The sequence below is a fragment of the Chrysemys picta genome, chromosome 1 (assembly GCF_011386835.1).
Source record: "Chrysemys picta bellii isolate R12L10 chromosome 1, ASM1138683v2, whole genome shotgun sequence".
NCBI lineage: Eukaryota > Metazoa > Chordata > Testudines > Emydidae > Chrysemys > Chrysemys picta.
This window is the reverse complement of record NC_088791.1, coordinates 124915342-124942427: the sequence shown is the minus strand read 5'-3', so window position 1 is coordinate 124942427 and position 27086 is coordinate 124915342. Positions and strand designations below refer to the sequence as shown.

General features: G+C 41.6%; 1 protein-coding gene across 1 annotated transcript in view; it reads right to left on the bottom strand.

The window, feature by feature from the left end:
- The window catches only part of SAMM50 (SAMM50 sorting and assembly machinery component), a 37196-nt gene that overhangs the window by 3291 nt on the left and 6819 nt on the right, over window positions 1-27086 (bottom strand). Inside the window, exons 3-12 of the mRNA XM_008165975.4 lie at window positions 25441-25542; window positions 23481-23568; window positions 18744-18850; window positions 15952-16082; window positions 9297-9384; window positions 8600-8728; window positions 7746-7817; window positions 6429-6515; window positions 1725-1795; window positions 686-753 (exon numbers count right to left, since the gene is read on the bottom strand). Coding sequence (XP_008164197.1) covers window positions 686-753; window positions 1725-1795; window positions 6429-6515; window positions 7746-7817; window positions 8600-8728; window positions 9297-9384; window positions 15952-16082; window positions 18744-18850; window positions 23481-23568; window positions 25441-25542 — 943 coding nt within the window. The remainder of the gene's footprint in view (window positions 1-685; window positions 754-1724; window positions 1796-6428; window positions 6516-7745; window positions 7818-8599; window positions 8729-9296; window positions 9385-15951; window positions 16083-18743; window positions 18851-23480; window positions 23569-25440; window positions 25543-27086) is intronic.

The following is a 27086-nucleotide window of genomic DNA, read 5'->3' as shown; positions in this document are numbered from 1 at the left end:
TTGTTTTATATATAAACTACATGAGCATATGCTGCTCCAAATATAGATTCAGTATGATCACGACTATAACCACATTTTGTTTTTTAAATCTTAGAAGGTAGTTTGCAAAAAATCAAGGTGACTCACTGGAGACTGAAATCTAGGTCACTTCTGTAAACAAAGATCAGTAAATTCAGATGAGATTCTTGAAGGTCAAAGACATTTTGTTAGCCCTGTCTCTTGCAATGATACCTGAAAGAAGCAGGGCTACTGAAGCAGTATTAACTCTGCCTCACCCTCAACTAGTTTTAGTACTAGCCATACATACACAATATCTTAATACCCTTTGAAGGACATTGGGAAGTTTTAAATATTCCTTTAAAAAGGAGAAAGCTTAGAGAAGAATGTGTAAGGAGTAAAGGTACAATAGCCTAATCAAGCCTACACGCAGAGTCAGTTTAGAAGAAATATAACTGAGGGTTACTGTCTTTGTTCCATGGTGAACTAGTAACATAATAGGAGATCAAAGACACCTAAAACTTCTCAGACCCTTGGGATTATACCCACCGGTTCTGAGAGAGAATGCCAGAGGCAAAACTGTTTCCAGTTATTTGAAATCTTAAGTGTAACAAAGATACAAACCCTAGCCTTAAAAACGATTATTATTATTGTGTTGATATCAGATTGGGATTTAAGAGTCTCAGACCTTCGCTTTGGGGTCCAATGCTGTACATACTGAATCCACGCACGCTCGTTGGTCCACCAAGGTAAAACCTAATGAACAAAGTCATTTTTAATCAAATAAATAATCCTTAGTAAAAGTGTTCTAGTTAAATTGTAAAATATACACTTATCAATTCTTTGACATTTATATTCAGAATTACAGGAAACCTTTTTACGAGTGAAATGCTTTAAAAAAGTTACAAGAGCTGTAAACAACTCAAATCAATAGGACAACATATTTAGGCTTTCTTAAATTAAAAAATAAAAGCATTTTAAACTTATTTGGGGAAAAAAAAAATCTTTACTTACCAAGACCAAAGTACAGGAGTCTGCATTTCCTTTGCTATTCCTGATGTCACAATCAGTGTAAGAAATTCAGTTCCTTTACAGGGTTTGGTGCTGGTGGTACCCACCCCATTGGAAGAGAAATGCAGAATCCTGAACTCAGTTCTCAGTAAGTTCCAACTCTCTTAATATTTTCTACCTGTACCTATAACACAATATCTAAATATTGCTTAAAGTTAAAGCAGTTCACAGGAATATTATTTACAAATATCAAAGTCTAAATATTTACTGTTACAGATCTTTAACAAATGTTTGTATTTTAAAGCCCAAGCTAGAATACACCACCATTACAAGATGGGCTTACCACTTGCTGGTATTTACCTTCTCTGCAATATTTTCTAAATTTACAGTGGGTAATTCTGCAAATATGGTAAATTTAACTACTGAAGGTGACACATATTTGCTATTTAATGGCAACCACTGCAAGTTTATATAACAACCTTTATTATGGAAATGATAAATATGAGGTATGCTTGACATGTTAACGTGGTGCTCAAATTAAATGAGATCTTGCCCGGTTTAGTACCCATAACTAAAACTAAATAAACAAACCTCCCTACCCTTCTTAATGCAAAAGAAACAGCAACTATGGAGTTTTCACAGCATATTGTCTGCGTTTACAGAAAACAATGAAGAGAGTGTCAAACAGGACAATGAGAATTAAATGCATTACTTGCCTATCAGCAATACTGGAGGGCTTATCTCCAATAGGAACCAACATTCCACCCCAGAGAGTTGCTGAAAAAACCTTAGGAAAAAAGCAAATTTGTTTTTTAAAATTGTGTATTATTCAGACACTGTATAACAGTGTTGGTCAAATTCTGCCATTCAAGTCCCATGCAGAGCTCCCACTGGCTTTACTAGGAGCTACGCAAGATCAGAATATGCTTGTATGTAGTATCTAATCTCTAACACATGTATTTTCAGAAGAACTGTTGGCCACTGCTGCCCTCTTTCTAAAGTATGTAGTGTTACATTATCAAAAGAATTGTTAAAGTATCGTGCTATTTTTCAATTTGAAAGTCGAAAGTCTGGCTCCCACTTGCTCAGCAGTTTTCATATCCTGACTCTTTTATGCTTTTCCCCAAAATAAAATAAACCATCATTTTGACATCAGTTGCTCTCTGTGATTTCAACATTAGAACACACGTTATCCCTAGAGAACGCCTATTAAGAATGGAAGCTATAAGGCCCCTGTAATTTAAAAAAAACCCTATCTACTAGCCTACATAGCATAACATATTGGGTAAATTTACTGGTAACCAAATCATAATAAACTGTATTAGTAGCCTGCACTGTGTGCACAAAATAGAAGGAAAATACTGTTGGGCTGCTGGGTGTCCCAAAAGACTATAAAAATCTATAGTCAGTCAACTAAAAAAAAAAGCTATAGTTTTACTGAAGATACAGACTCTCAGTATACACAACCTAAACACAGAAGGCCAAATTCTTACACACTCGCTCACAATGAAGAATCCTTTAACCATTTCTACAGTGGCACTACTTGCGAATTACTATTCTGAATGAGTATGGGTGACAGAATCTGGCCCAGAATTATTAATGGAGACAGCAATTCAGAGCCATGTGTGCACTGCTGTAATGCATTTTATGTTAAACCTACTCAAAAGTTTAACTTCCTGTAAGTCAACGGACTAGTTGAATGTAGCAAGCAACAGCAACAAAGAAGCAGTGTTAAATCTCTACAACTTCTGTATGATTAAAGCATATCTTCCAGAAAGGCATTCAGTTTTGATTTGAAGACATCAAGAAATAAAGAATCCACCATTTCCCTTGGTAGTTTCTCCCAGTAGCTGTTCACACCAAATTTTAAAAATCTATGCCTTATTTTTAATTTGAATTTGTCTGGTTTCCACTTCCAGCCACGGGTTCTTGTTGTCTTTCTCTGCTAGATTAAAGAGCCCTTTAGTACCTGGTATTTCATCCCCATAAAGTACTTATACTCTATAATCAAGTTACCGCTCAATCTTCTTTTTGATAAGGTAAACAAATTGAGCTCTTTATGTCTCTCATTCTAAGGGCAGGTCTTCACTACGGGGGGTGGGTGAGTGGGGGTGTCAATTTAATATACGCAAATTCAGCTACGCGAATAGCGTAGCTGAATTCGACCTATCGGAGCCGACTTACCCCGCTGTGAGGACGCGGCAAAATCGACCTCCGCGGCTCCCCGTCGACGGCGCTTACTCCCACCTCCGCTGATGTAGTAAGAGCGTCGATTCGGGGATCGATTGTGTTGTCCCGACGAGACGCGATAATTCGATCCCCGAGAGATCGATTTCTACCCGCCGATTCAGGTGGGCAGTGTAGACCTAGCCTAAGTTATTTTCTCCAGCCCTCTAATAATTCTTGTGGTTCTTTTCTGCACACTCTCCAATTTTTCAACATGTTTTTTTAAAATATGGACACCAGCACTGCATGGAGTATTCTAGTATTGATTTCACTAATACCATTTACAGAGATAAAATCTCCTCCCTATTCTTATTCACTACTCTCCTGTTTACATATCCAAAGATCACATTTGCCCTTTTTGCCGCAACATTGCACTGGGAGCATGACCACTATGACCCATAAATCCTTTTCAGAGTTACTCCTTTTCAGGACATAGTCCCCCATTCTGTAAGTATGGACTGCATTCCTAGTTTCTAGATGTAGAACTTTGCAGTAGACCATATTGAAATGGATTTTCTTTGAATTGTCCTAGTTTACCAAGCAAAACAGGTTGCTCTGTATGATTGCATTGCTCCCATCATTATTTACCACTGAGTCAATCTGTGTGTCATCCATAAATTATATCAGCAGTGATTTCAAATTTACATTTCCAGATAATTGATGAAAGGGTTGAATACTGTCAGGCTTAGTACTGATCTCTAAGGAACACCCCTAGTAGAAACTCCCCTATTCAATTATGATTCCCCTTTGACAATGACGGTTTGAAATCTGTGAACCATCCAGTTTTGAATCCATTTAATAAGGGGTCTATTAATACTGTGTAATGTTAATTTTTTAATCATACTACATAATGCTAATTTTTTAAACCAGAATATCATGTGATGCTAAGTCAAACATGTTACAACAGTCTAAGTATATTACATCTATGCAGTTTTGCTGTTAAAAGTAACTTGTCATCTCAACAAAGAATGAAATCAGGTTTGTCTGACAATACCTTTTTTTCCATAAAGCCATGCTGACTGGCATTCATTATATTCTATCCTTTAATTCTTTATCAGTTAATTCCATGATCAGTTATTCCATTATTTTGCCTACGACTGATTTAAGGTTAATTGGCCTATAGTTACCTGGGTCATCCTGCTTGCCTTTTTTTTTTTTTAAATATTGGCACAACATTAGCATTGTTCCCGTCATCTGAAATGCCTCTGGTATTCACGATTTATTAAAAATTAACATCAGTGGTTCAGAGATCTGCTCAGTCAATTTTTTTTAGGACTACTGGATGCAAGTTATCCAGGCCAGCTAATTTAAAAATATTTATCCCTAGTAGATTAGTAATTAAAGAGGATGTTAAATATAATGAATTGAAAAGTACTTCATTCTCATATGATACAAGTATATCATCCTCATTTTTTCCAAGTACAGAAAAAATATTTACTGAGCACTTCTGCCTTATCCTCACTATTATTAACAATTCTACCATCTCCATCTAGTAGTGAGCCTTCACCATTGCTAGGTTTCTTCTGTTCCTAATATACTTAAAACCTCTTCCCTTATTGTCCTGAGCCCTGTCACCCATTGGTGTGTTAAGCTTCCCTTATCTATTTTCTGCAGTTCACAACTTGTAATGTATTCTAATTGCTCTCTATTTCCCCTTTTTTCCATTTCTTATACATTGCCTTTTAATTTCTTATTTAATGGGAGATACAGGATTAAAAACTGAACATACTGCCTTGAAAGCCCCCAAACAGTACTATTTGCCTTCCACTGCCCATCTGTTTTCAGTCACACCTTGATACACACAAGCAAGCTGATTATATAGCAGCACTACTAAAGTAACTCCAATAGTGCTCTATCACAATCAAAACAGCATGTGATTTAATTGAATCTCCTAAAAATCATCATCTGATAGCACATTAATGGTTTCCTGAAAGCTTTTTTGATTGAAACTTGTGTTATCTCAAAAAGTTCATCTTGCTTCCCCAAAGCGAGGGCCCTCTCTTGTACTGACTCATGTTTGAAGCATAGAAGATGCCTTCATTTGTTTTTCATGGTATATTATCTCCTTCCCACCCTAACGTGCCTGACCACAGAGATTTCTTTTAACCAAAGAGGGACCTTTGGAAACATTGCTCCATTTAAGACAACCAGTGGGTCAGTGGAGAACGATGTAATGAGCTGTCCTCTACTCACAGGCTGAGAGCGTACTGCCTTTCTGCTACCATTGCCCTCAGGTATTCAAATGTTTAAGTGTTTCACCTTAAAAATTCTTCATTTCTATCATACGAGTGAAAGTATGAAAAAAAGCTTTAGAGCAAAATATTGTGCTAAAGTTATTAAAAATAAGGGGCCATGGACAACTACATTCAAATTTATCCATTAAAGATACCACACTGACAAATTCCAAGGTGTTAGATGTAAGAATAATCAGTGTATGCATGAAACTTCTGGTATCTATCCATCATTCCGGGATATCTGCAGGGGACCCAAGAGAACAGAACTAGAGATCCTAAAGAGAGGTTTTTAAACAGATAAATTCAAATATATTCATGTGCTTAATGCTCTCCACAGGTTGGTATGTGGGGGCTTCAACATATAATGTTTTAGCACATTTTTGAGGTTAGCTTTCCAGTTCACCATCAATAGTTTTATATAGAAGATAACACAAACATGAAGATAATAATGGTGATAACAGGTATATAATCATGAATTCATAGCACTATTATAATCAAACAAAAAACAGTGTATAACTAAAATCTAGGCAGGCAAGACTGACAAGATGATTTATAATCAAGGAAAGAAGAAGAAATATGAGCTAAGGGGTCCAACCATCAATGAGAAAGCTAGTAACAGCAACCAGCCAGTATCAATGGACAGAAGATCCACATAAGTCAAACTGAATTCCTTTTTAAGGGAAAACATTTCTCACACCTAATTGTTTGAGTTATCCCTTCTCTTCAAAAAGTCCACCTTCAAAATTTCTATGACAGATGCAGAAGTGTCACATAAAAAGAGGAGATTCATCCAATGAGAAAATAATATATATTAATTCTAAGGCAAATCAAAGTATCGACACATCTTAGTTTTAGTCAATAAAACCTTTTTGAAGGTATGATGAAAAAGGATCATGAGAAACATTCAAATCACTCCATAAGTTACGTTAGCGAGTGAACTGAAAGTGTTTAAATACTTACTGAATCCCATAAAAGCTGCTTATTCAGCTGAAGCTCGAAGTCCTCTTTTAGAAAGGCCACATCTCCACCTGAGTAGCCAGCTAGCTCCTGGAAAAAAACCAAACTTTTAAGACACCACAAACACGCATATTTTCGAGACCCCCCTCTTCCTAACATAATTCATCTAAGGCTGTATCATCATCAGCAGTATTCTCTATGTAGGCAACAGCAGTTTTCACATTGGCATGGTTGGGCAACTGAATTCAACACCTGTGAAAAAGCACAACTGAGCCCTAGAGAAATGAAAGGTCAATCACACTTTTTTACCTCAGATGTTAAATCTGGCTAACCCTTTCTACACCACTTGTTGTCAACAAGAGCTTGGTGGAATGGGGCAACAGACACCTAATATCAAACAGATGAAGCTTTTTCCATGAGATGGTAACATTTCGGTTAGTAAAATCTAACTGAAGGCTATAAAAAAGTCAAGTTGCATTATACTAAAATATGGGTAAGAGTATAGAATAGAAGCAGCAAAACAAGATATTTTGTTTTGAACATTTAACAAACAATTGGCAATAATCAAAAGTTTAGTAATCTTGTTCACAGTGTGCACTTTATCACGTATGTATCCTTGAAAGAATCCCCATTTCCCCCACTGTACACGCTCCACTTCTTTCCTTATTAAGGCCCCAAATCACAGCCACCATCTTTGCTTAAGAGGAATAAGCAGGAAGTTGTTCAGTCTTGCTCTTATTTGATCCAAGTTGCTGCTGTAGCACTTCCAGACTTTGCTGGAAGGGAGGATGACATTTTGAGCCACCGTATGATCAAATTGTTAATGCATACATCTGATACAGCTAATTGTTTTAAGATATCTGAAAGGCAAGTGGATAGTGGAAGCCATTTTCTAAACATGCATATATCCTGAAAGTTATTTTTATAAAAATAACTTAGTACAATGAACTTTAAAACTCATGAATAGCTCCATAGCCTAGCAACATTAGGATGCGATGATACAAAATGTTGTCTCAATGTCTATTTTCCCAGATAGAGTTTTGGCATGTGATAGTATTTTTTAACCAAATAATTTAATGCCAATAGGTGAAGACTGTTTTGCAATAATATTGTTTATTTTCATATTTATATCTGCCTCTATAAAGAGAATTAGTATTTTAAAAATATGCACTGGTGCCAAAAAGTGAACACAACTATTTTGAATGGATTTTCTTATATTCAATTTATTCTTGCTTAAAAATATATAAACTCAGAAATGAGCAATATCAACCAGAAAAACAAACACCTGCTGCACACACTTATTACTGGAGTCAACACTACCTGATTAATTTTCAGCAAAGCACCTCGTCTAGGCAAGATTGAAGAGTTCCGAGAATCGATTACCATGGCGTGCTAAAAAGACACAGAGTTATTTAACTGGTACAAGAAGCTAGATATATTTTAAGCAAAGGAGGAGTTATTTGCCATCAGCAACTGGGCACACGCTGGAGACAAGTAGCACTCTCAGGCTAAGGCTAAAACATCTATCAAATCTACATGGATTTGAGAGCCAAGAGAGGACCATGTGCCTACAGGATAAACCAATTCTGTCTTAACAGGCTGCATCAAAGATGCATCTGCTCTGTTGGCTGTGGTAGGCCCCAGAAATGTAGTGGCTACAGTACCCCAGCAGAAATTACTCGGTCATATGGCAACCCTTTCCAAATCCACTCACGGTTCTGCATTTTGTGAGTTAAAATCAAAGACTGCAAATTGCTGCGGTGATACAATGCTTACAAGCAACACAGGAGCTCTGCCTCGCTAGGCGGGGAGCTCTGTAGGACGGAGGGAGGAACCTCTTTTCTACTGTGTTCAGCAGCTTTTCAGAAAAAGATGTGGGAAGAAGGGAAAGGAATCTCCCCCATGGAGCTCAGCAGGATGAGGAGGAGGGAGCCAACCTTCCCTCCAGCCATGCAAATACCAGTGGTCACTGAGGAGAAGTACTTTGTTTAGTGACCTGCTGGGCGATGTGTTGAGAGGAGTCACACTATGCAGTAGGTATAGGAGCACCAAAACACACGGCCTGCAATGATTATTAATGTTTCAGGCATCAGCAGCAGAGAGCGCTCTTTAGGCAACATTCACAATTCCTATAGCATTCAAAAGCATGCATATACCATATGAAAAATCCTTACTGAGAGAGAAGATTTAAGAGAGTGTCCACTTTCTTCTCGAACAGAAAAGGAGGCTGTTCTTGCAAGAGAGCCAAGCTCTCTCCAAACACCTTCCCATTTCAGTGTGTGATTGGTCTTCCATATGGGAAACTACAAATAAAGACATTTGAACAATACAGGAGCACACATATTACAAGGTACAAATATAATATTTTCCTCACAATTTTTCATTTCTAATGCCTCATTTCTATGTGGAGGAGATGGGTATGTTTACCCTTTGCAAGTTGCTGTACTGGATGTGGAAAAGTATGTAATTCTATAAGCCAAGAGAATTCATCTCTTTATGAATGGACAAACATTACTGAATCTTCTCCCAAATGAAAGACATTTTGAATTATGCGGATCCAGTGCCGCAGAAAAGCAGGTAGACACCTCTCTTTAGCGCTAACAGTTTTGTAAGATGAAAAACTTAATTTGTTTTTGCTACAGGTGAAGTGAGATTCAATTCCAAGTAATACAATCTATCAAAAGGATTAAAAAGTATTGTTGTCATCGTTCATGTTAAGGCAAAATGATCACGGTCATATGTATTTTAGAAATCTACCGAAAAAAAATAAAAGCTATACAAATACGCCTTGAACTGTGTACATCTAAAGGATGTTTCAACTCCACAAGTTCTTGCAGTGAAACAGGCAAAGGGAGGTGCTACTGTGCTTACATTTAATTCTGTCGATATTCCCCTGTCAGTCTCACGAAGGGAGCTCCAAGGGAACTGTCCAGTTACTTTATACAGGTTAACTGAAAAGCTAAAATAAAAAAAAGTACATGGTGATTTGAAGTCAAAATTGTTAGAACGTATAAAAGTTTAAAACTAAAGGTGCGTTTCGGGAACCATCTATGTGATGTTAACATAACAGAGCAGGAGGTGGCCCTTGATATTGGCACAAATCGTAAAAGCAGATTTAAACAGTCAATCTGTATTATAAGAGATATTAACTGTTTTATTTACTTATCAAAAGTGAAAGAAACTGAGTCATTTATTCTAGCTCTCAAGCCAACTCTTATTGGAAATTTCACATCCCCACCTTCCCTTAAGGCTTTGGCAGGCAGCTGTCTATATCAAAGAAATCTGAGTTGAGTTAGAATTGTGGCTCAATTTAGAATCTTATTTGTTAGAAACAAAACAAGCTATAGTAAACAGTGACTAATATATTCATTTAGAACAAGTTGTCCTTTCAAGTGAGAGGTCCTCCTGTTTGCAGGAAACTGGTGGAAGCTGTTGCCCTGTTATAGACACATGAAATAGTACAGTGGCTTGTAAACTTTCCAAACTACTGTATCCCTTTCAGGATTCTGATTTGTCTTGCGTACCCCAAGTTTCACCTCACTTAAAAGCTACTTGCTTACAAAATCAGACATAAAATACAGAAGTGTCACAGCACACTATTTCAGAGAAATAGCTTATGTCCTCATTTTTACCATATAATTATAAAATAAATCAACTGGAATATAAATATTGTACTTACATTTCAGTGTATAGTATATAGAGCAGTACAAACAAGTCATTGTCTATATGAAATGTTAGTTTGTATGGACTTCACTACTGTTTTTTATGTAGCCTACTGTAAAACTAGACAAATATCAAGATGAGTTGATACCCCCTGGAAGACCTCTGCGTACCCTCAAGGGTACGTGTACCCCTGGTTGAGAGCCACTGAAATAGAAAAGACAGTTACCTTTTCCGTAACTGGTGTTCTTCAAGATATGTTGCTCATGTCTATTCCACAATAGGCGTGCGTACTCGCCACATACACCGGTGCCGGAAGTTTTCCCCCTAGCAGTACCAGTAGGGGAGCACACCTAGCGACCTCTGAAGTGGCGCCTCTATGGCGCGGTATAAGAGACGCTGTGCCCACCCTCCACCCTCAGTTCCTTCTTGCCAGACTACTCTGAAAGAGGGGCAGGAGGGCAGGATGTGAAATAGACATGAGCAACACATCTCAAAGAACACCAGTTACGGAAAAGGTAACTGTCTTTTCTTCTTCGAGTGATTGCTCATGTGCATTCCACAACAGGTGATTCCAAGCTATATTTGTTGGAGGTGGGTAGGAGTTCACAAACTCTCGGGACGGAGCATAGCCCTGCCGAACCCGGCGTCTTCCCTGGTCTGGGAGACGATCGCATAATGTGAGGTGAACATGTGAACGGAAGACCATGTGGCAGCCCTGCAAATGTCCTGAATGGGGACGTGGGATAAAAAGGCAGCCGACGAGGCCTGCACCTTAGTCGAGTGTGCTCTCACAATTGACGGCAGGGGGATTCCCACCAGGTACAGAAGCACGAGGTGATCCAGTTGGAGAGTCGCTGAGTGGAGATCGGCTGACCCTCATGTGTTCGGCCAAGGCGATGAACAGCTGCAAAGACTTTCTGAACGGCTTAGGCCAGAGCCCTTCTCACATCCAGTGTGTGGAGGTGGCGCTCCTCACTGGACGCACGGAGCTTGGGGCAGAGGACCGGCAGGAAAATGACCCATATCATAGGCGGAGACCACCTTTGGGAGGAACGAAGAAGGTGGGCGGAGCTGAACCTTAGCCTTATGGAACACCATGTATGGGGGCTCAGAGGTCAGGGCCCTGAGTTCCAAGACCCGTCGAGCTGACGTGATCGCCACCAGGAAGGTTACCTTCCATGGGAGGTGCAACCAGAAGCATGTAGCTAGCGGCTCAAAGGGGGGGACCCATCAACCAAGTTCAGGTTCCACTGTGGGACTGGGGGCCTAACGTACGGGAAGAGACGATCCAGCTCCTTAAGGAATTGGCCAGTCATAGCATGGGAAAATACCATGTGCCCCTGCTCTGGCAGGTGAAAGGCTGATATGGCAGCCAAGTGCACCTTGATAGACAAGGACGTCAGGCCCTGGGCTCTAAGGTGAAGGAGGTAGTCTAAAATGAGTTGGATTGGCGCAGCCACGGGAGAAACGCCCCACTCAGCCACCCACTGTGAAAACTGAGACCGCTTTGCCAAGTAGGCTCGACGCATGGAGGGTCGCCTGCTTTCCAAGAGGACACGCTGAAGCCCTTCCGAGGATGCCCTTTCCTCCCAGCCTAACCATTGAGCAGGTTGGGGTGGAGGAGGCGGCCCTGGTCCTGGGAGAGCAGGTCCGGGCAGGAAGGCAACAGCCACGGTGGGGCAACTGCCGGCTCGTGAGGGTCCCGTACCAATGTTGCCTGGGCCACGCTGAAGGACCCGGGCCCTTGTCCGTCTTTATCTTTTCCAATCAGCGGGATCAGGTGGAAGACATCGAGAAGCTAGCCTGACCAGGATAGGAGGAAGGCATCAGAGAAAGCACCCATTCCTGTCCTCCCCCTCTCCGCCCCCCAGAGCAGAACTGGGGACACCGTCGGTTCTACCAGGTCATGAACAGGTCCAGCTGAGGAGTTCCCCACTCTTGGAAAAGTCTGAGCACCACCTCTTGGTGTAGAGACCACTCGTGCTGAAAGGAGAAGTCTCGGCTCAGGCGATCTGCCCGCGAGTTCCGGGCACCCGGTAGGTGGTAGGCCTGTAGGCAAATGTCGTGGGCTATACAGAAGTCCCACAGCCTGAGGGCTTCCTGGCAGAGGAGTAGGCCCCGCCTTGCCGGTTGATGTAAAACATCGAGAACCCTGACCACTATGCCCTCCAGGTGGGAGTGGAAGGCTGTGCATGCCAGCCGAACCACCCTGAGCTTCTTAACATTTATATGCAGGGCAAGGTCCTGCGCAGACCACAGACCTTGGGTCTGAACATCCTGCACATGCACTCCCCACCCCAGATCCGATGTGTCGGACACCAGCTCCACTGACGGGGGCCTGCTCCTGAACAGGACCCCGTGGAGCATGTTCCCCAGGGAGGACCACCATTGTAGGGAGGTGATCACCGGCTCGGGCACAGTGAGGACCTTGTCCATCCTGTCTCTGGCCTGGGAGAACACTGAGGCCGACCAGACCTGGAGGGGCCTCATCCTGAGTCTGGCGTGGTGAACCACATATGTGCACGCCAACATGTGACCCAGGAGCTGGAGACACACTCTGGCTGTCGTCACGGGGAACCTTGTGACTGTGTCGACGTGCCCTTTCAGGGTCTCGAATCTGTCCGGTGGGAGGGAGGCCCTGGCCGATGTCATGTCCAGGACTGCCCCGATAGTCCTGGTACAGCACAGAGTTTAATGTGGATTTGGTGTCGTTCACCAATAGGCCCAGGGTGGCGCACGTGGGCAGGAGGAGCGCCACGTGATCCCGCACCTGCGACCGGGAGCTGCCCTTGACCAGACAGTTGTCCAGATAGGGGAAGATCTGGACCCCACGACGTCTGAGGTAGGCCGCCGCCACAGACATGCACTTTGTGAATACCCTGGGAGCAGGGGACAGGCCAAACGGGAGGACCGTAAACTGATAGTGCTCCTGCCCAACCGTGAAACAGAGGAAGCGCCTGTGTCTCTCGAATATATGAATGTGGAAGTACGCGTCCTGCAGATTGAAGGCGGCGTACCAGTCCCCGGGATCGAGGGAGGGGATGACGGAGGCCGGAGAGACCATGCGAAACTTGAGCTTTACCATGTACTGGTTCAGGCCTCACAGGTCCAGGATGGGCCTGAGCGCCCCTTTGGCCTTTGGGATAAGGAAATAGCAGGAGTAGTACCTCTTACGTTTGAACTCCACTGGCACCACTTCCACCGCTCCTAAGCCAAGGAGCCACCCCACCTCTGCTCCGGCAGGGCCTCGTGAGAGGGGTCCCCCCATGGGGGACGGGGCAGAGAAGAGGTAAACTGGAGGTTGCAGCCCTGCGAGACAGTGATCTCACTCTGGGAGAAAAGCACACAACTGTTGGAGAAGGGAAGCTTTATTGCGGGTGGATCCCTGGTGTGAACTTGTAGGTCGCCCCCGGACGTCCCGTCAAAACTGAGATTTCCCTGCCTGTTTGCTCTTGGAGGACCCAGGCTGGGGGCGTTTCTTATAGTCCTGTGACTTTTTATAAGGGGGCTCATATTTAAAGTGGGTGGCCTGGGTGGGAGCCTGCTGAGGCTTAAACTTGGGCCTAGCCGGAGCTGGGACATAGAGGCCAAGTGTCTTAAGAGTAGTGCGAGAATCTTTCAGGCTGTGCAACTTCACGTCTGTCTGTTCCGCAAACAGGAACGTTGAACGGGAGGCCCTGCAGGGGGGTCTGCGCCTCACTGGACAGCCCAGAGAGTGGGAGCCATGACGCCCTTCTCATGGACTCCACAGAGGCCATGGACCTTGCAGCCGTATCCACAGCATCCAACGCTGCCTGCAGGATTGCCCTGGTAGCCGCTGTACCCTCCTCCACCACAGCCTTGAACTCCTTCTTGTCGCGCTCCTGGAGGGAATCCTCCAATTTGGGTAGAGAGCCCCACAAACTGAACTCATACTGACCCAGGAGAGCCCAGTGGTTCGCCACCCTTAATTGGAAACTCGAGGACAATAAACCTCTTCCCCAAATAAGTCCAGCCTCCTTGAGTCTTTATTTTTTGGAGTAGGGGCTGGTTGGCCCTGTCTCTCCCTGTGGAGTGGGAGGGCCACCCTGCCCGGTACCGAGGCCTATAGGATGTTGAAGAGGGAGTCCGAGGGTTCCTCCACCTCCTCGGCCTGAAGGTTGAGGCTTGATGCCACCCTTTTCAATAGTTCCTGGTGGGCCTTAAGAGTCCTCCTGCCGAACAGAGGGAGGGTGAGGATGCGGGCGCAGTACCCTGCGTACCCACTGGTACCGGAGGTTCCACCACTTGGTCGCCCTCTGGGCACGGAGACAAAGATGCACACCCCACCAACTCTTTCTGGGAGGCTAGGAAAGGGAGGCCAACGGTCATTCCAAGACTCCAGCCACCGAGCGAGCCCCCACTGGGGGCTGCGTCAGGGGCCAAAGGGCCCATTGGTACCACAGTGCCGGCCAAGGAGCCTGGTGCCATTGAACCTTCTGTGGCACCGGCGGAGCAGACTATTCATCCTGACTAGCCTGTCCCATCAACTGACTACTACGAAGGGAGGTCGCGCTGTCGTACGACTTGCCACTGTCCCTTGACCTGGAGGAACGGTGGCGCCGGTAGCAGCTGCTTCATGATCAGCTCCGGCAGGCGGATCCGCGATGGCAAGGTGCCAGCGATCGACGCCCAGGACTGCAGGAGCGGTGCCGCGGTGGGGTCCTGGAGCAAAACTAAGAACGGGAACGGCATCAACGCCCCTATTGCGATGGGCTACGGTAGCCTCTCTGAGACGAGGACCTCCGGTGCCATGTGTCTCAGTCTCGACGGGGCCCGCTCCCTTCGCAAGGTCTACGGTCCCTCGAAGTGGAGCGATGCCTGGAACCCCTGTCACTCGGAACCCAGCCAAACAACCTCGTGGAGGTCGATGGGGACCGGCGTGGACTACGCATGGGATGGTCGCTAAGCGGCGAATGGCGTCGGGAACATTCCCTCGACCACGAACGGTACTGACCAGGCGGCAACTGCGGAGATCCAAGCGGTGGCTTGCTTCTGGACCAGGGTGCCAACAAGAGTTCAAGAGGAAAGCTGCAGACCAGCTGGAGCAGAGCAGTTCCGATGCACCTTCACTGGCGGCAAGAAGGAACTGAGGGTCGGGCGAGCACGCAACGCCCCTTATACCGGGCCTTCGAGGCACCACTCCAGAGGTCGCTAGGGGCGCTCCCCTACGAATACTGCTAGGGGAAAAACTTCCGGAACCGGTGCACATGGTGAGCACACACACCTATTGTGGAATACACATGAGCAATCACTCGAAGAAGGTGGTCAATTTTCACTGCTCAATGTATCAGAGTAAGTAAGAGTGTGAATTGCATTCTATTAGTTTTCCATGCATGATAGTGAAAAATATCCCCTTGGAGATTTTACTAATTAAATCATATTTTGGATATATGTACTGGCAAACATTTCAAAAACAAAACAAAACTATCATGTTACCACCATTGTATTACTTATAAATTAATTTGCCATGTCTCTCACAGCTAATCACATCACAAGCATGGGAAGCAAAAGATTAAGATGTGAAGCTGGTAATTAAGCATTAGCCATAAAGAACTCAGCTTCAGATCCCAAATGAACTTCACAGTGCTGGTGTTAAGAAAAACATCTTTACACATGGAAATTAAGACAATGGGCCCAATTCACCTTGGCATAAGCAAACACTACTTCATTAACTTCAAACAACTCATATCACTTTCACAAAGTGAACTTGGGCCATTGAAAAATAAAATGTGGGCACCCATTACGCCATTTTTGTTATTTTTCAGAGAATAACCTCACTTTAAAATATTTCTGTCATTATGAAGAAATATTAGCGTATTCAGAAATGGTGTCTGTTTCCTACTTTCTTTCAAAGTTTCCAGGCTGTGGTTTGAAGAATGATAGGCCATATGAAGTTTCCTTTGTTCCATAGGAAAACTGGAAGGTCACCTTCTCAGCACGACCAAAGAGATTAGGGAGTTTGAGCCCAAGAACCTAGGAGAAATGGAAAAAAAAAAAACATTTGCTACTATTGATTTTGCTAGAATAATTAAAAAAAATTAGCAAACAATTATATGTTGTAGAAAAATGTATTTATAGTACTAATAATGTCCGGGATTAGACATGGAAGCATTTTAAAAAGCCAATTTATTCATCACTATCTATGCTCGTCATATTTTTTTGCATTTCTCACAGCACTGACAATGAAAATTAATTACCTCAATTTTACTTTTGTTTATAGCCAGTATCACTCTCTGGTTCTTAGTACTGTAATAGATGCTTTTCATTTTTGACTGTTTAAAAATATTTGGTTCAAAATTCCAATAAAAACATCACTATATTATTTGCTTTTATAACATGTAAATTGCACGTCTAATTTGAGTTGATAACGTCCTTTGTTCTGTTTAAAAAGTCCATAAAGTTTACAGCCTATACAAACTGGCAATGTAGCAACATGAAAGATTTAAGGTATTTCTCATAATAAAATCATTTTAAAAGTTAAATTTTCATCACTAACGCATTACACTAATGCCCTCCTCTGTTGCAAAGTTAGAGTACAATATTTTGCTACATTTCAAGTATTACAGTTAACTTCACCTGCCTCCTTGTACGCTAGCTGCATCCTTTTCATGATAGTGCCACTCCTTTGGCTGCGAAAATGAAGTAGGTCTTTCTCAGCCAGAGCTATCATCACTTATGTTTCAATGAGGTGTGCTTAGGAGGGTCTCCACCCCCCCCTTTTTTTTTTAGGAGTACAAAGCTGCTGAAAGACATGATCTAGAGATCCACAGATGTACCAGATCCAGCTTGCCTTGGTCTCACAGCCGTTGGGAAAGTGTGAAGATGAGAGCCACAACACTTTAGGGATGCCAGATGTCCAGTTTTCAACCAGAACGCGTAGTCGAAAAGGGACACTGGCGGCTCCGGTCAGCACTGCAGGGCTGTTCGGTTTTGTGCGATTAGAAAGTTGCCAACCCTACCAGACTTGCAGTTTATCTTTTGTGATTAAGATTACTATCTAGAGGATTTTCCAAGTAACTATAAAATACTAATATAAAAGGATATCAGGACAAATTTCTAGTTCTATATATTTCAAACAAATTTAAGAGGAAAGAATCAACCTGAAATCTAGATAATTCTTAAGAAGACTTAAGAGTGATTTTAGTCCCACAGTCAATTTGTGTGTTTACAAGTAGAGCCCTGCGCGGATATAAATTTATATCCACGGATGCGGATATAAATTGGTATCCATGGAACTGCAGGGCTCTCCTGGGAACTGCAGCGGTGAAAGGAGCAGAACGTGGGGCCGCCGCTCCCAAGAGCGAGTACCCTGGCCCAGCAGCTCCTCTGGTGCAGCTGTACCTCCTCAGCCCCGCCCACTGTGACAGGCACCAGGCTCACTGGCAACTGTCCCTGGTTGCGCTCATGTGTTCAAGCAGCACACACGCCCCCAGACAGGAGACGCAGACAGCTCGTGGAAGGGACAGGGGCATGACTGGCAGTGGTACAGCTGTGTCAGAAGAGCTGCCGGCACAACGCGCTGGCTCCTGGGAGTGGCGGCCCCATGTTCTGTTCCTTTCACTGCTGCGGTTCTGCAGATACCGATTTACGTCCACGGATATCTGCATCTGTGGATATAAATTTGTATCCGCACAGGACTCCATTTACATGTCACATTTTCCTACTATTTAATATGTTCCTCTCCTCCACTGCTTTGTGTGAAATGCAAACAAACAGAAGGGAAGCGGACTACAAGAGGGAAAATGGAGACAAGATGGGAAATAGAGTTTTGTCAAATGCACTAGAACTGAAACAGTTTTTTTCCCCATCATTTCATTCAGCTATAACTGTGTGACTTATAACACCAGTAGGTAAATCGTTTTCAGACAAGATTATAATTTAAGTTGATATGTATCTTTAAACATACTTAATAAAAGGTGAATGTAATGCAAATATGTTCTATAATATTTGAGGCCCTGAAAAGTCCTATAGATTTCAGCCCAGAACAGTCGGGATTGGTCTTCAAAACTATAGGAATGAAATAAATGTGATTTGGTGGTTAAACACCTCATACTACTTCAAGAAAAGCCTAGTATGAACTGATCTGCCAGAGACCAAGTTACTCATATGCTTTTCAACATTAAGCACATAAAACATCTCAAACAACATTCAACACATTTGTGAATTTTATATTTACATTATATATTTGTGACTCATTTGTAAATTATAAAAAACAAATTATTGGGCTAGGGTCACTGTGTATTAGGCCCAAATTCAAAACACAGCACCTTAAGCACGTTTAAGTGTTTTCCTGGATTAGGGCCTTAGCATCCTAGATGGACTTCTGAAAATCTAGCTACAGGCATAAATTACAAGTGAAAGTGAGTTATGATCTCAGCCTAGTACCCATTTGGGCACAACAAAAATACGCTCATTAGAGGAAAACCTGTCAGATGTGCCACATACAATCATAGAATGAAAACAATGGGGATATCTGTAGGTCAGGATGAAGGTCTTTTGGCAAACCTATATTGTGGAAGTAAGTTTGTGAGGATCAGGTCTTCACATGAGCATGAAATTCATTCTCAGATTAAAAAAATTAAATAAATTACACCACAACAAATGAAATTTGTAACACTTAAAAACCAGCCATACCATACTGCCTTCATTATTGCCAACCATAGTGTTATAGCTTCCAGTTAGTCTTCTCAGTTCTGTCACTTCAAATGTTACATCTAAACCATTTGGAAGGGCATCATCTCCTAAATAAACACATACATTTATTAGTGAACACTGTACATTTAATACATTTCTTAAAAGTAATCAGTTCAATATTGCTTTATATCTGTATAAAAGGCAACTTAACTTTTGTAAAACATTCTTTTATAAATCAAAAATTGGTTGGCTCAAATCTTCATGAATGGCTAAATTATACAGAAAAATAATCTCACAAAATTAGAAGTCCTAATTAGAATCTGAGAATTTGCATATAGGAGTTTGATTCTGTCATACATTTGGCTTCTTCACCATCAGTCCTTTAGGGTTATGAACTACTTTAACATATGTTTGGTAACCTACCCTATGAAAATATAGATTTACTCAGATTTTATGTTAGAAGGAGGTAGCGCTATCAAATAGTCACTGGAAACAGTGTTCCCAATCTCCATGGGAAAGTACTATGCAATGGAAGCATTTTTTTCCTCTCTTAAAAAATAAAAATAATTTCTGGCCCAATTGTCTTAACTCAACTGCTCTAAAATGTGATGGTAGAGGGCATCTGCCTTTGCTCTAAGCAGTACGCTTTTATGGAACACAAACCTTTCGTTTTCAGTAACACAATATTTCCCAAATTAAAACAAACAGTCTCTTGACAATAGTAAGCCATTTCAACAGAAGCACTATTCTGATAAGAAGAGGAAATTCAGAGTCTTCCTACCAACACATATTGCAGCAAAAGCATGAAATGTACAACTGCATTAAAATTCTCAGATTATTCATTATTTTTATTTCTACCATATCACTAAATGTACACTTTAAAAAAAGAAAAGGACAAATAACTGAGATTTTTTTATACTTCTGAGAGATGCTAATACTGACTGACAGCACCAGGAAATGAATTCCTCTATTTAGTCACAGAACAGGTATAGCACACAAGTTTCTCCACTCTGCCTTGACTATAGGTCTCAGTACTGACCTGTAGAGGATACCACTAAGAGTGAAAGGGTAGTTCATTCTGTATGCCTATTTAATCTTTAGCCCCGTTGAAACTACAAGATTTGTTTTGATTTAAAAGTAGTGTGAAGTAGTAGTTAGAGTCAAGGATGGGAGTCAGAAGGCCAGACTGTCACAGACTTGCTGTGGAAACTACTTGATTTCTATGTGCCTCAGTTTCCTTCTCAGATAAGTAAAATACCAACCTTTATAAAGCATTTTGAGATCCTGGGATGAGAAGTGGTAAGCATGTATATGACGGGGCACATGCCCCACACTGACACATTATGGATTAATAGGGAATCTGAGAGCCCAATTAGCCCATTCTCGGGCACCTGGGGGGCCACAAGTAATTAAGGATTAGACCCAATTCGGGAGAACCAAGCGGAGCAGCACCTATAAAGGAAGGACTGCAGAGCCAATAGAAGAGGACTGAGACAGCAGAGCTGCAGTAGGGGGCTGATACCCCAGGACTGACCCTGAAGGGAGAGGGCTGCAGGGGTGATGGGGTTCCAGGCACCTGGCAGACAAGATAAGTGACACCCTGAGAAAACGCCTTAAATACAGACTTGGAAAAGCTACACGGTCAGATGAAACTCCAAGGAGAGAGGACTAGAGGGTGCAGCTCCAGAGCAGACACCTGCATGCAGGCAAAGGTAGGGAACAGCTCAGGAGATCAGGGAAGAATCATAAGAAACAGACCCTCACTTCTTATTACAAGGGCCCTGGGCTGGAACCAGAGAAGGTGAGCCTGGCATCTTCTATTACAACTTTGCAAGAGGGATGGTGTAAGTCTCTGGAAAGGGACAAGGACTACAAGCCTGCTATGTGGCCATTAGGATTTTGGGTTTTCATTTGGACTTATTTTCTTTTGGTTATCCTGGAAGGGGACTGTATTGAAAGGTGACCTGGTTGGAGAGCTTGGACATGATGCTGACCGCAAGAGAACTAAAATGGTGATCAACTGTGGTTGCTAGAAGCGAGGGACCCTTTCAACATTCCAAACTAATTTCAGGCGTTGCTACCGATTGAGGGCAACCACTTACAATGTGAAAAAAACTATTATATGGACACTTGTCCATTAACACCATCACAACTATACCATTTCATTTACGCCACCCAGCTATCTGACTGTATGAATCTAGTTATTAGAGATGGTTATAATCCTAACCTTTCACCTCCAGTCCTACACTTTCATCCTACCATCTATCTAGTTTGGGCCAGAAGTTAGTTTAGTGACAATAAGAACAGGAGTACTTGTGGCACCTTAGAGACGAACAAATTAGGTGCCACAAGTACTCCTGTTCTTTTTGCGGATACAGACTAACACGGCTGCTACTCTGAAACTTGTCATTTAGTGACAATACTACTTCTTATATTGCATTTTCAAAATATATAGAAATACTCAGTATTCTTAAACAACTTTATTTTACCTTTAGTTCTTTCATATGGATGAGAACACCCTGCATTAAAACACAAACCCTTCAACTAAAGGTTGAAAACTGAAGTCTAGCTTTAAAAGATTATACAAAGACACAACTGTGTCATTGGATTTATCCTATTTGCTGTTAGTGTTGGGTTGGCAAATAGCTATAGCTTTCCTGAAGTTTCAGGCATATAACAATTTTGAAGGGGTAACAGAGGGAAGTTTCAAAGTTAACACCCCCTTTGTGATTGATGGTGGTAGTCCACACATCTCTAGGATGAATACTAGACCCTGACTCTGTAACTATGGCCCTACCAAATTCACAGTCCATTTTGGTCAATTTCACGTTCATAGGATTTTTAAAAAATCATAAATTTCATGATTTCAGATATTTAAATCTCAAGTTTCACAGTGTTGTAACTGTAGGGGTCCTGATCCAAAAAGGAAGGGTTTTTTTGGGGGGGGTGGGGGGGTGTGTCTCAAGTTTATTGTAGGGGGTGTTGCGATACTACTATCCTTATTTCTGTGCTGATGCTGGTGGCAGCGTTGCTGTCGGAGCTGGGCAGCCAGAGAGCAGCAGCTGCTGGCTGGGAGACCAGATTTCACGGTCTGTGACACGTTTTTAATGAATTTGGTAGGGCCCTATCTATAACCATGTACTTGCAAAACTAATGTGTATCCCATGCAGGTAGGCTATGTACACCCCATCTGTGCACCAAGGCTCTTAGCACCATGCGAGCTCCCAGCATGCTGCTATGTAACAGATTTGGAAATGTGGATCCAGATAGAAATGGATTCATTTAGCACATTACGTGTGTGTGGCAGTGCAAGCTACTGCTTAAGTGTAACTTGGGGACAAATGTAGAAGAGAAAGATTCCTTCCTACCACAGAGGCAAGGATTCTGGCCTTTGGCAGTTCACATCTCTCTCATGTAAAGCTGTCTGCAATCTAAGGTAGGCACCTCTGCATCTGTCATATTTGGTAAGTTGTCTTAGTTTACCCTAAGGCTTGGAAACTTTAAAAATAAGCCTAACTACTACAACATCGGATGGTAAGTGGGAGGCTCACCATGGAAAGCTGTCTCCTCCCCAATAGCAAGTGTTTTTGTCAAACTGTTTCATAGTTTGAAACTGGATAAAACAATAGTGTCCTTCAAATTAGAAAAGTCATTAGCATACAGACTTTCAAGGAGCTAGATGGTGTATACAAATACAAAAAAGGCTAAATTATGGATTTATGATACCTTATCAGAACTATGAATGAAAGTTAGCTTTGAAAGAGCAAAGTAAAACATTGATTTCAAAGAGATTAACTTGTATGTACAGTTCTGTAGATCAGATACAAGCTATAAAACAGAAGATGTTGACACATGGTCATTTAAAGATTTTTTTTTTCCCATGGTCATGTTAACACATTTGATCAATTCAAAATAAAAGTTGAAATTAAAATGACATAATACAACTCTTTACTGGACATTCTGAAGTGATGTTAAGGAGAGTAACTGAAAACAATGCAAAACTGATACTGTATCAAACAAGTCAGTCAGACAGCATGCATATTTACAAAAAAAAAATATGGTAAAAAAAAATGTTACGGTTGCAAAATCATGCTCTCGACAGTTAAGAAATTGCCTGTGCAATCTTAATTCAGCCCCCCCTTCTGCATATGAATTATGATACTGCCTTTAATTACATGATCACATACTATATTTTTCCAGAGAACCCCTGCCTTCTTCAATGAAAAAGTAGTTGCTCATTATTTCTTATTAGTACTCTCGTTCAATGTGTGGACATAAACACACCAAAACCTGCACTAAATACAAAATTATTAATTTTCTCGTAGGCATTTCTATGGTGATCTCACTATATCAGAATATTTCAAGCATGAATATATTCATCTTCACAATCTGTCCATGACATTAAGTGGTACTAATATCTTCATTATCTGGAGAACTGCGGTACAGAGATAAAGGACAAAACTGTCAAGCGTTCACTAATTTTGGATGCCCTACTTGAGAAATCTAGGGCCTGATTTTTCAGAGTACAGCCCTTTATATGTTCAAATCACTGTTCCACCCATTTCAGCTGCAGTTCTGAACACTTTGGCAAATCTGGCCCCAGGTGTTTCACAATAGGCAGTCAGAAAATGAGGAACACATAATTAATGATCACCTGTGAAGATCCTGGTTTAAGTGCTTTGCCTGGCATTTTACAGGAACTCTGGGGCACACGGAGGAATAGAATCCAATTCTTACCTTGACATGTATCAATCAGAACTTCCACCTGCCTAAAAATTCCTAGACGGAGCAACTTTTCACGAGCTTCATGTGATTTTCTCATTACCTATAGAATGAGAGAAGAAATTTGGATTGCACCTTACCAAGGAATCACTGGTACAATGGCTAAATAGCACAAGGAGATTCACACGTCATTCATAGATTTTGAAGGGCTTCTATATACATTACAACATAAATCGATTCAGGATCTACTTCAATACCCAGATGCAAGAAGATAAGTTAAACAGAGCATCCACCTCAATTTGCCGGTTTTGTTAACTTGCAGCTTTATAATACTGAAACATCCTTGCATATCAATTTTCTTTAAAACATTTTTAAAAAAGGAAAAAACCCTTCTGAACCATATCAGAGTTGACAAACTAAGATCTTAATGTCTCATTTGGATTCCTTATGTTTATCAACTGACTATACATTAACAAACTCAAAAGTGTAGATAAAAATCTTTCATGTGTTAATTATTGAATTGAGTACTTACAGAAGGAGCTAGCTATAAAGAACAAATAAGGGCTTTTCTACAAAAGGAAACTGATCAGCAGGACTGTTATATACAATGTTGTAGCAGTGTCGGTACCAGGAAATTAGAGACACCAGGTGGGTGATGTAATATCTTTTATTGGACTAATTCTCTTGGTGACTGAGACAAGCTTTCGAGCTTACAGGACCTGAAGAAAAGCTCTGTGTACACTCGAAAGCTTGCCTCTTTCACCAACAGAAGCTGGTACAAAAAAAGGAATTACCTCAGCAGAACTCTAGCAATATAAAGGCGGGCAGCAGCAATGAAAGCTTCCCCACATTGTCCTGCCAACCTTATTCTAGACAGACGTCTACTCAAGAGTGAGAGAATATCCATACGGATTCAGACTTCAATCCCAGATGACAATGCCACAAAGGGGTTACTCTGATAGCTGATGTCTTTTCTTTTTAAAGAACTGAATACAACTACATAACATAAGTACATAATAAAGTGTGATTCCACTCTGAAAAGGGACTGAAAAAACATCATGGTGTTCTGTGTATGGCAGGGGTGGGCAAACTATGGCCCGCAGGCCAAATCCAGCCCGCCAGCAGCTTTAAGCTGGCCCTTGAGGTTCCACTGGGGAGCAGGCTCTGGGGTTTGCCTCGCTCCAGCTGGGGAGCAAGGTTGTTGGCCGCTCCACGCGGCTCCTGGAAGCAGCGGCATGGCCCCCTCCGGCTCCTATGTGCTCCAATGGCCCCCTCCAGTGCTCCAACAGAGAAGGGACATGGCTGCTGCTTCCAGGAGCCACCTGAGGTAGCCTGCCCCCCCCGAGCCTCTCCCCACGCCCCAAACCCCCACCCCAGCCCTGATCCCCCTCCCGCCCTCCAAACCCCATAGTCCCAGCCCAGAGCACCCTCCAATACCCCAAACTCCTCATCCCCAGAGCCCTCCCCCCGCACCTCACCCCCCTGCTCCAGCCCAGAGCCCCCTCCTGCACCTTGAACTCCTCATTTCTGGTCCCACCCCAGAGCCCACACCCCCTCCTGCACCCCAACCCCAATTTTGTGAGCATTCATGGCCCACCATACAATTTCTATTCCCAGATGTAGCCCTTGGGCCAAAAAGTTTGCCCACCCCTGGTGTATGGTATCATCTAAATTTATAAGAAAACAAAATAATTTTTCAATCAGTTCTTCAATTTAACCTGGTCTAAAAGTCAAACTGGGTTTTTCTTTCTTGGGAATCATCAGTGGTAGCAAAGACATTGCAGACTAGTACAGACTAGTAGCACAAGTGACAAGAAGCTGGGCTGATGGGATACTCCTAACTATCGCCTATTTTTTTTTTTAAACTACTTTTGGCTTGTAGGTTTACTCATCTAATTAGTACCTGTAAGTGCTTGGTAAATTTTTCAAGTCTGGAGTGTTTTGCAGAGCAGATGCAACTCACTACAATACTTACATCAATGAGGTTTTTAGCCTTGAAAAGGTCACCAATTTCGTACATGATAATGTCATCTTTAGTCCTTCCAAGTCCATCAAAGTGTACATGTTGGACCACCACCTAAACATAAGATGACTATTAACAACACAAAATTAAAACCACCTAGACACAAATAATACTGTAGTCTGACTGAAGGTACAAGAATATAGGATTCACTTGTGAATTAGTATAAATTTATAATATCAGGGAGCAATACAATCATCAATCCTGGATTGTAGTTAATTATTTCCATTAACAAGAATTATGTTGAAAAACAGGTTTCCTAACTCAAAATCAAGAACTAATTACTGGAAAAGACACTAAGAGTCCATAGCTACTAGGATTTTCCTCACAGATCTTTATGCACAAGTCAGTCATTGGCTAAAACTATATGAACTTGAACACAAGTCCTAAACATATAGTTCTCTGTGTATTTCCTTCACCATTTACACATAAGCAGAGTTTAACTATACAGTCAAAAATAAGTCTCAGATACTGGAGTAAATATTAAACATTCCATCACCATCTGAACATTATAAACTAAAACACATAGCAAGGTCTACAATACTACAAAATACTAAATGATTTTTTTTAAACTCAAATTCTTGTTTGTCCATATAAACTGTAGCTAGTTTATTTAATGCACTATATTGATTAAATCTGCCTTATTTTCTCCAACCTTTTCAGTACACATAACTTTGGGACATATTACTCACTGCCAAAAAAACCAAAACCAAAACAAAAACAAAAACCCAACCCCCAAAACAAAAACAACCTCCCAAATAACCTCCTTTTTCTAATAAAATAGAAGACAGTTGCAACCTGCACTAGCAACGCGACAATAATAAATTGGTGTGCACATGTAATAGAATTAAAACTTTTTTTTATTAAGGAAAGAGACTTCATTACCAAGCTTCCAGTGGGAGTGACTGTGAACAAAGTCAAGAAAAGGAAACATCTTTAAAAATTAGAGCATTATGAGATGTCTCTTCTTTGCTGTATTGTTAAACATATTAAATGTATTTAACAACATCTTTTGTAGGAAAAACAGGGCTGATAAAAAATGATTATCTTTTTATTTTAATTGGATTTTATTTAAATTGAACAGGCTTTTTTTAAATAAACCTATTTAAAATTAAGTATGAAACTGACAAGCTACATTAAGGCTAGCCTTGGCAGAATTTGATTTTTTTAAAATAATTTCAATGGATAGTATCTTGCTTATTTTTAAGTTTTTAAAATATTTTTGTCAATTTAAATGCTTATGGTTGCAGGAAATTATGGAGGGCAAGACAATTATTTAATGACAGTAGATGCTGAGATTCTAAAAAGTTAAAGTTTTAGAACTGTTCAAACACAAATTGTCAACATCACATCGATATATACAAAGTAAATATCCTTAAATCAAACTCTATTAAGTTCCCAAGCAACATTTTTCTTACTATGCCTACCTGCACATTTATCATCACAGATGGAAATATTTCTTGTTGGATTGTGTGTGTATGGTGAAATCGATGTTCATCAACATTTGCCAATAAAAATCTAACACCTCCAAACCTTGTTAACGCCTTAAATTAAACAGTAGATTTGCTTGCTAAGTTTTAAAGAAAGTCAGACACTGAACT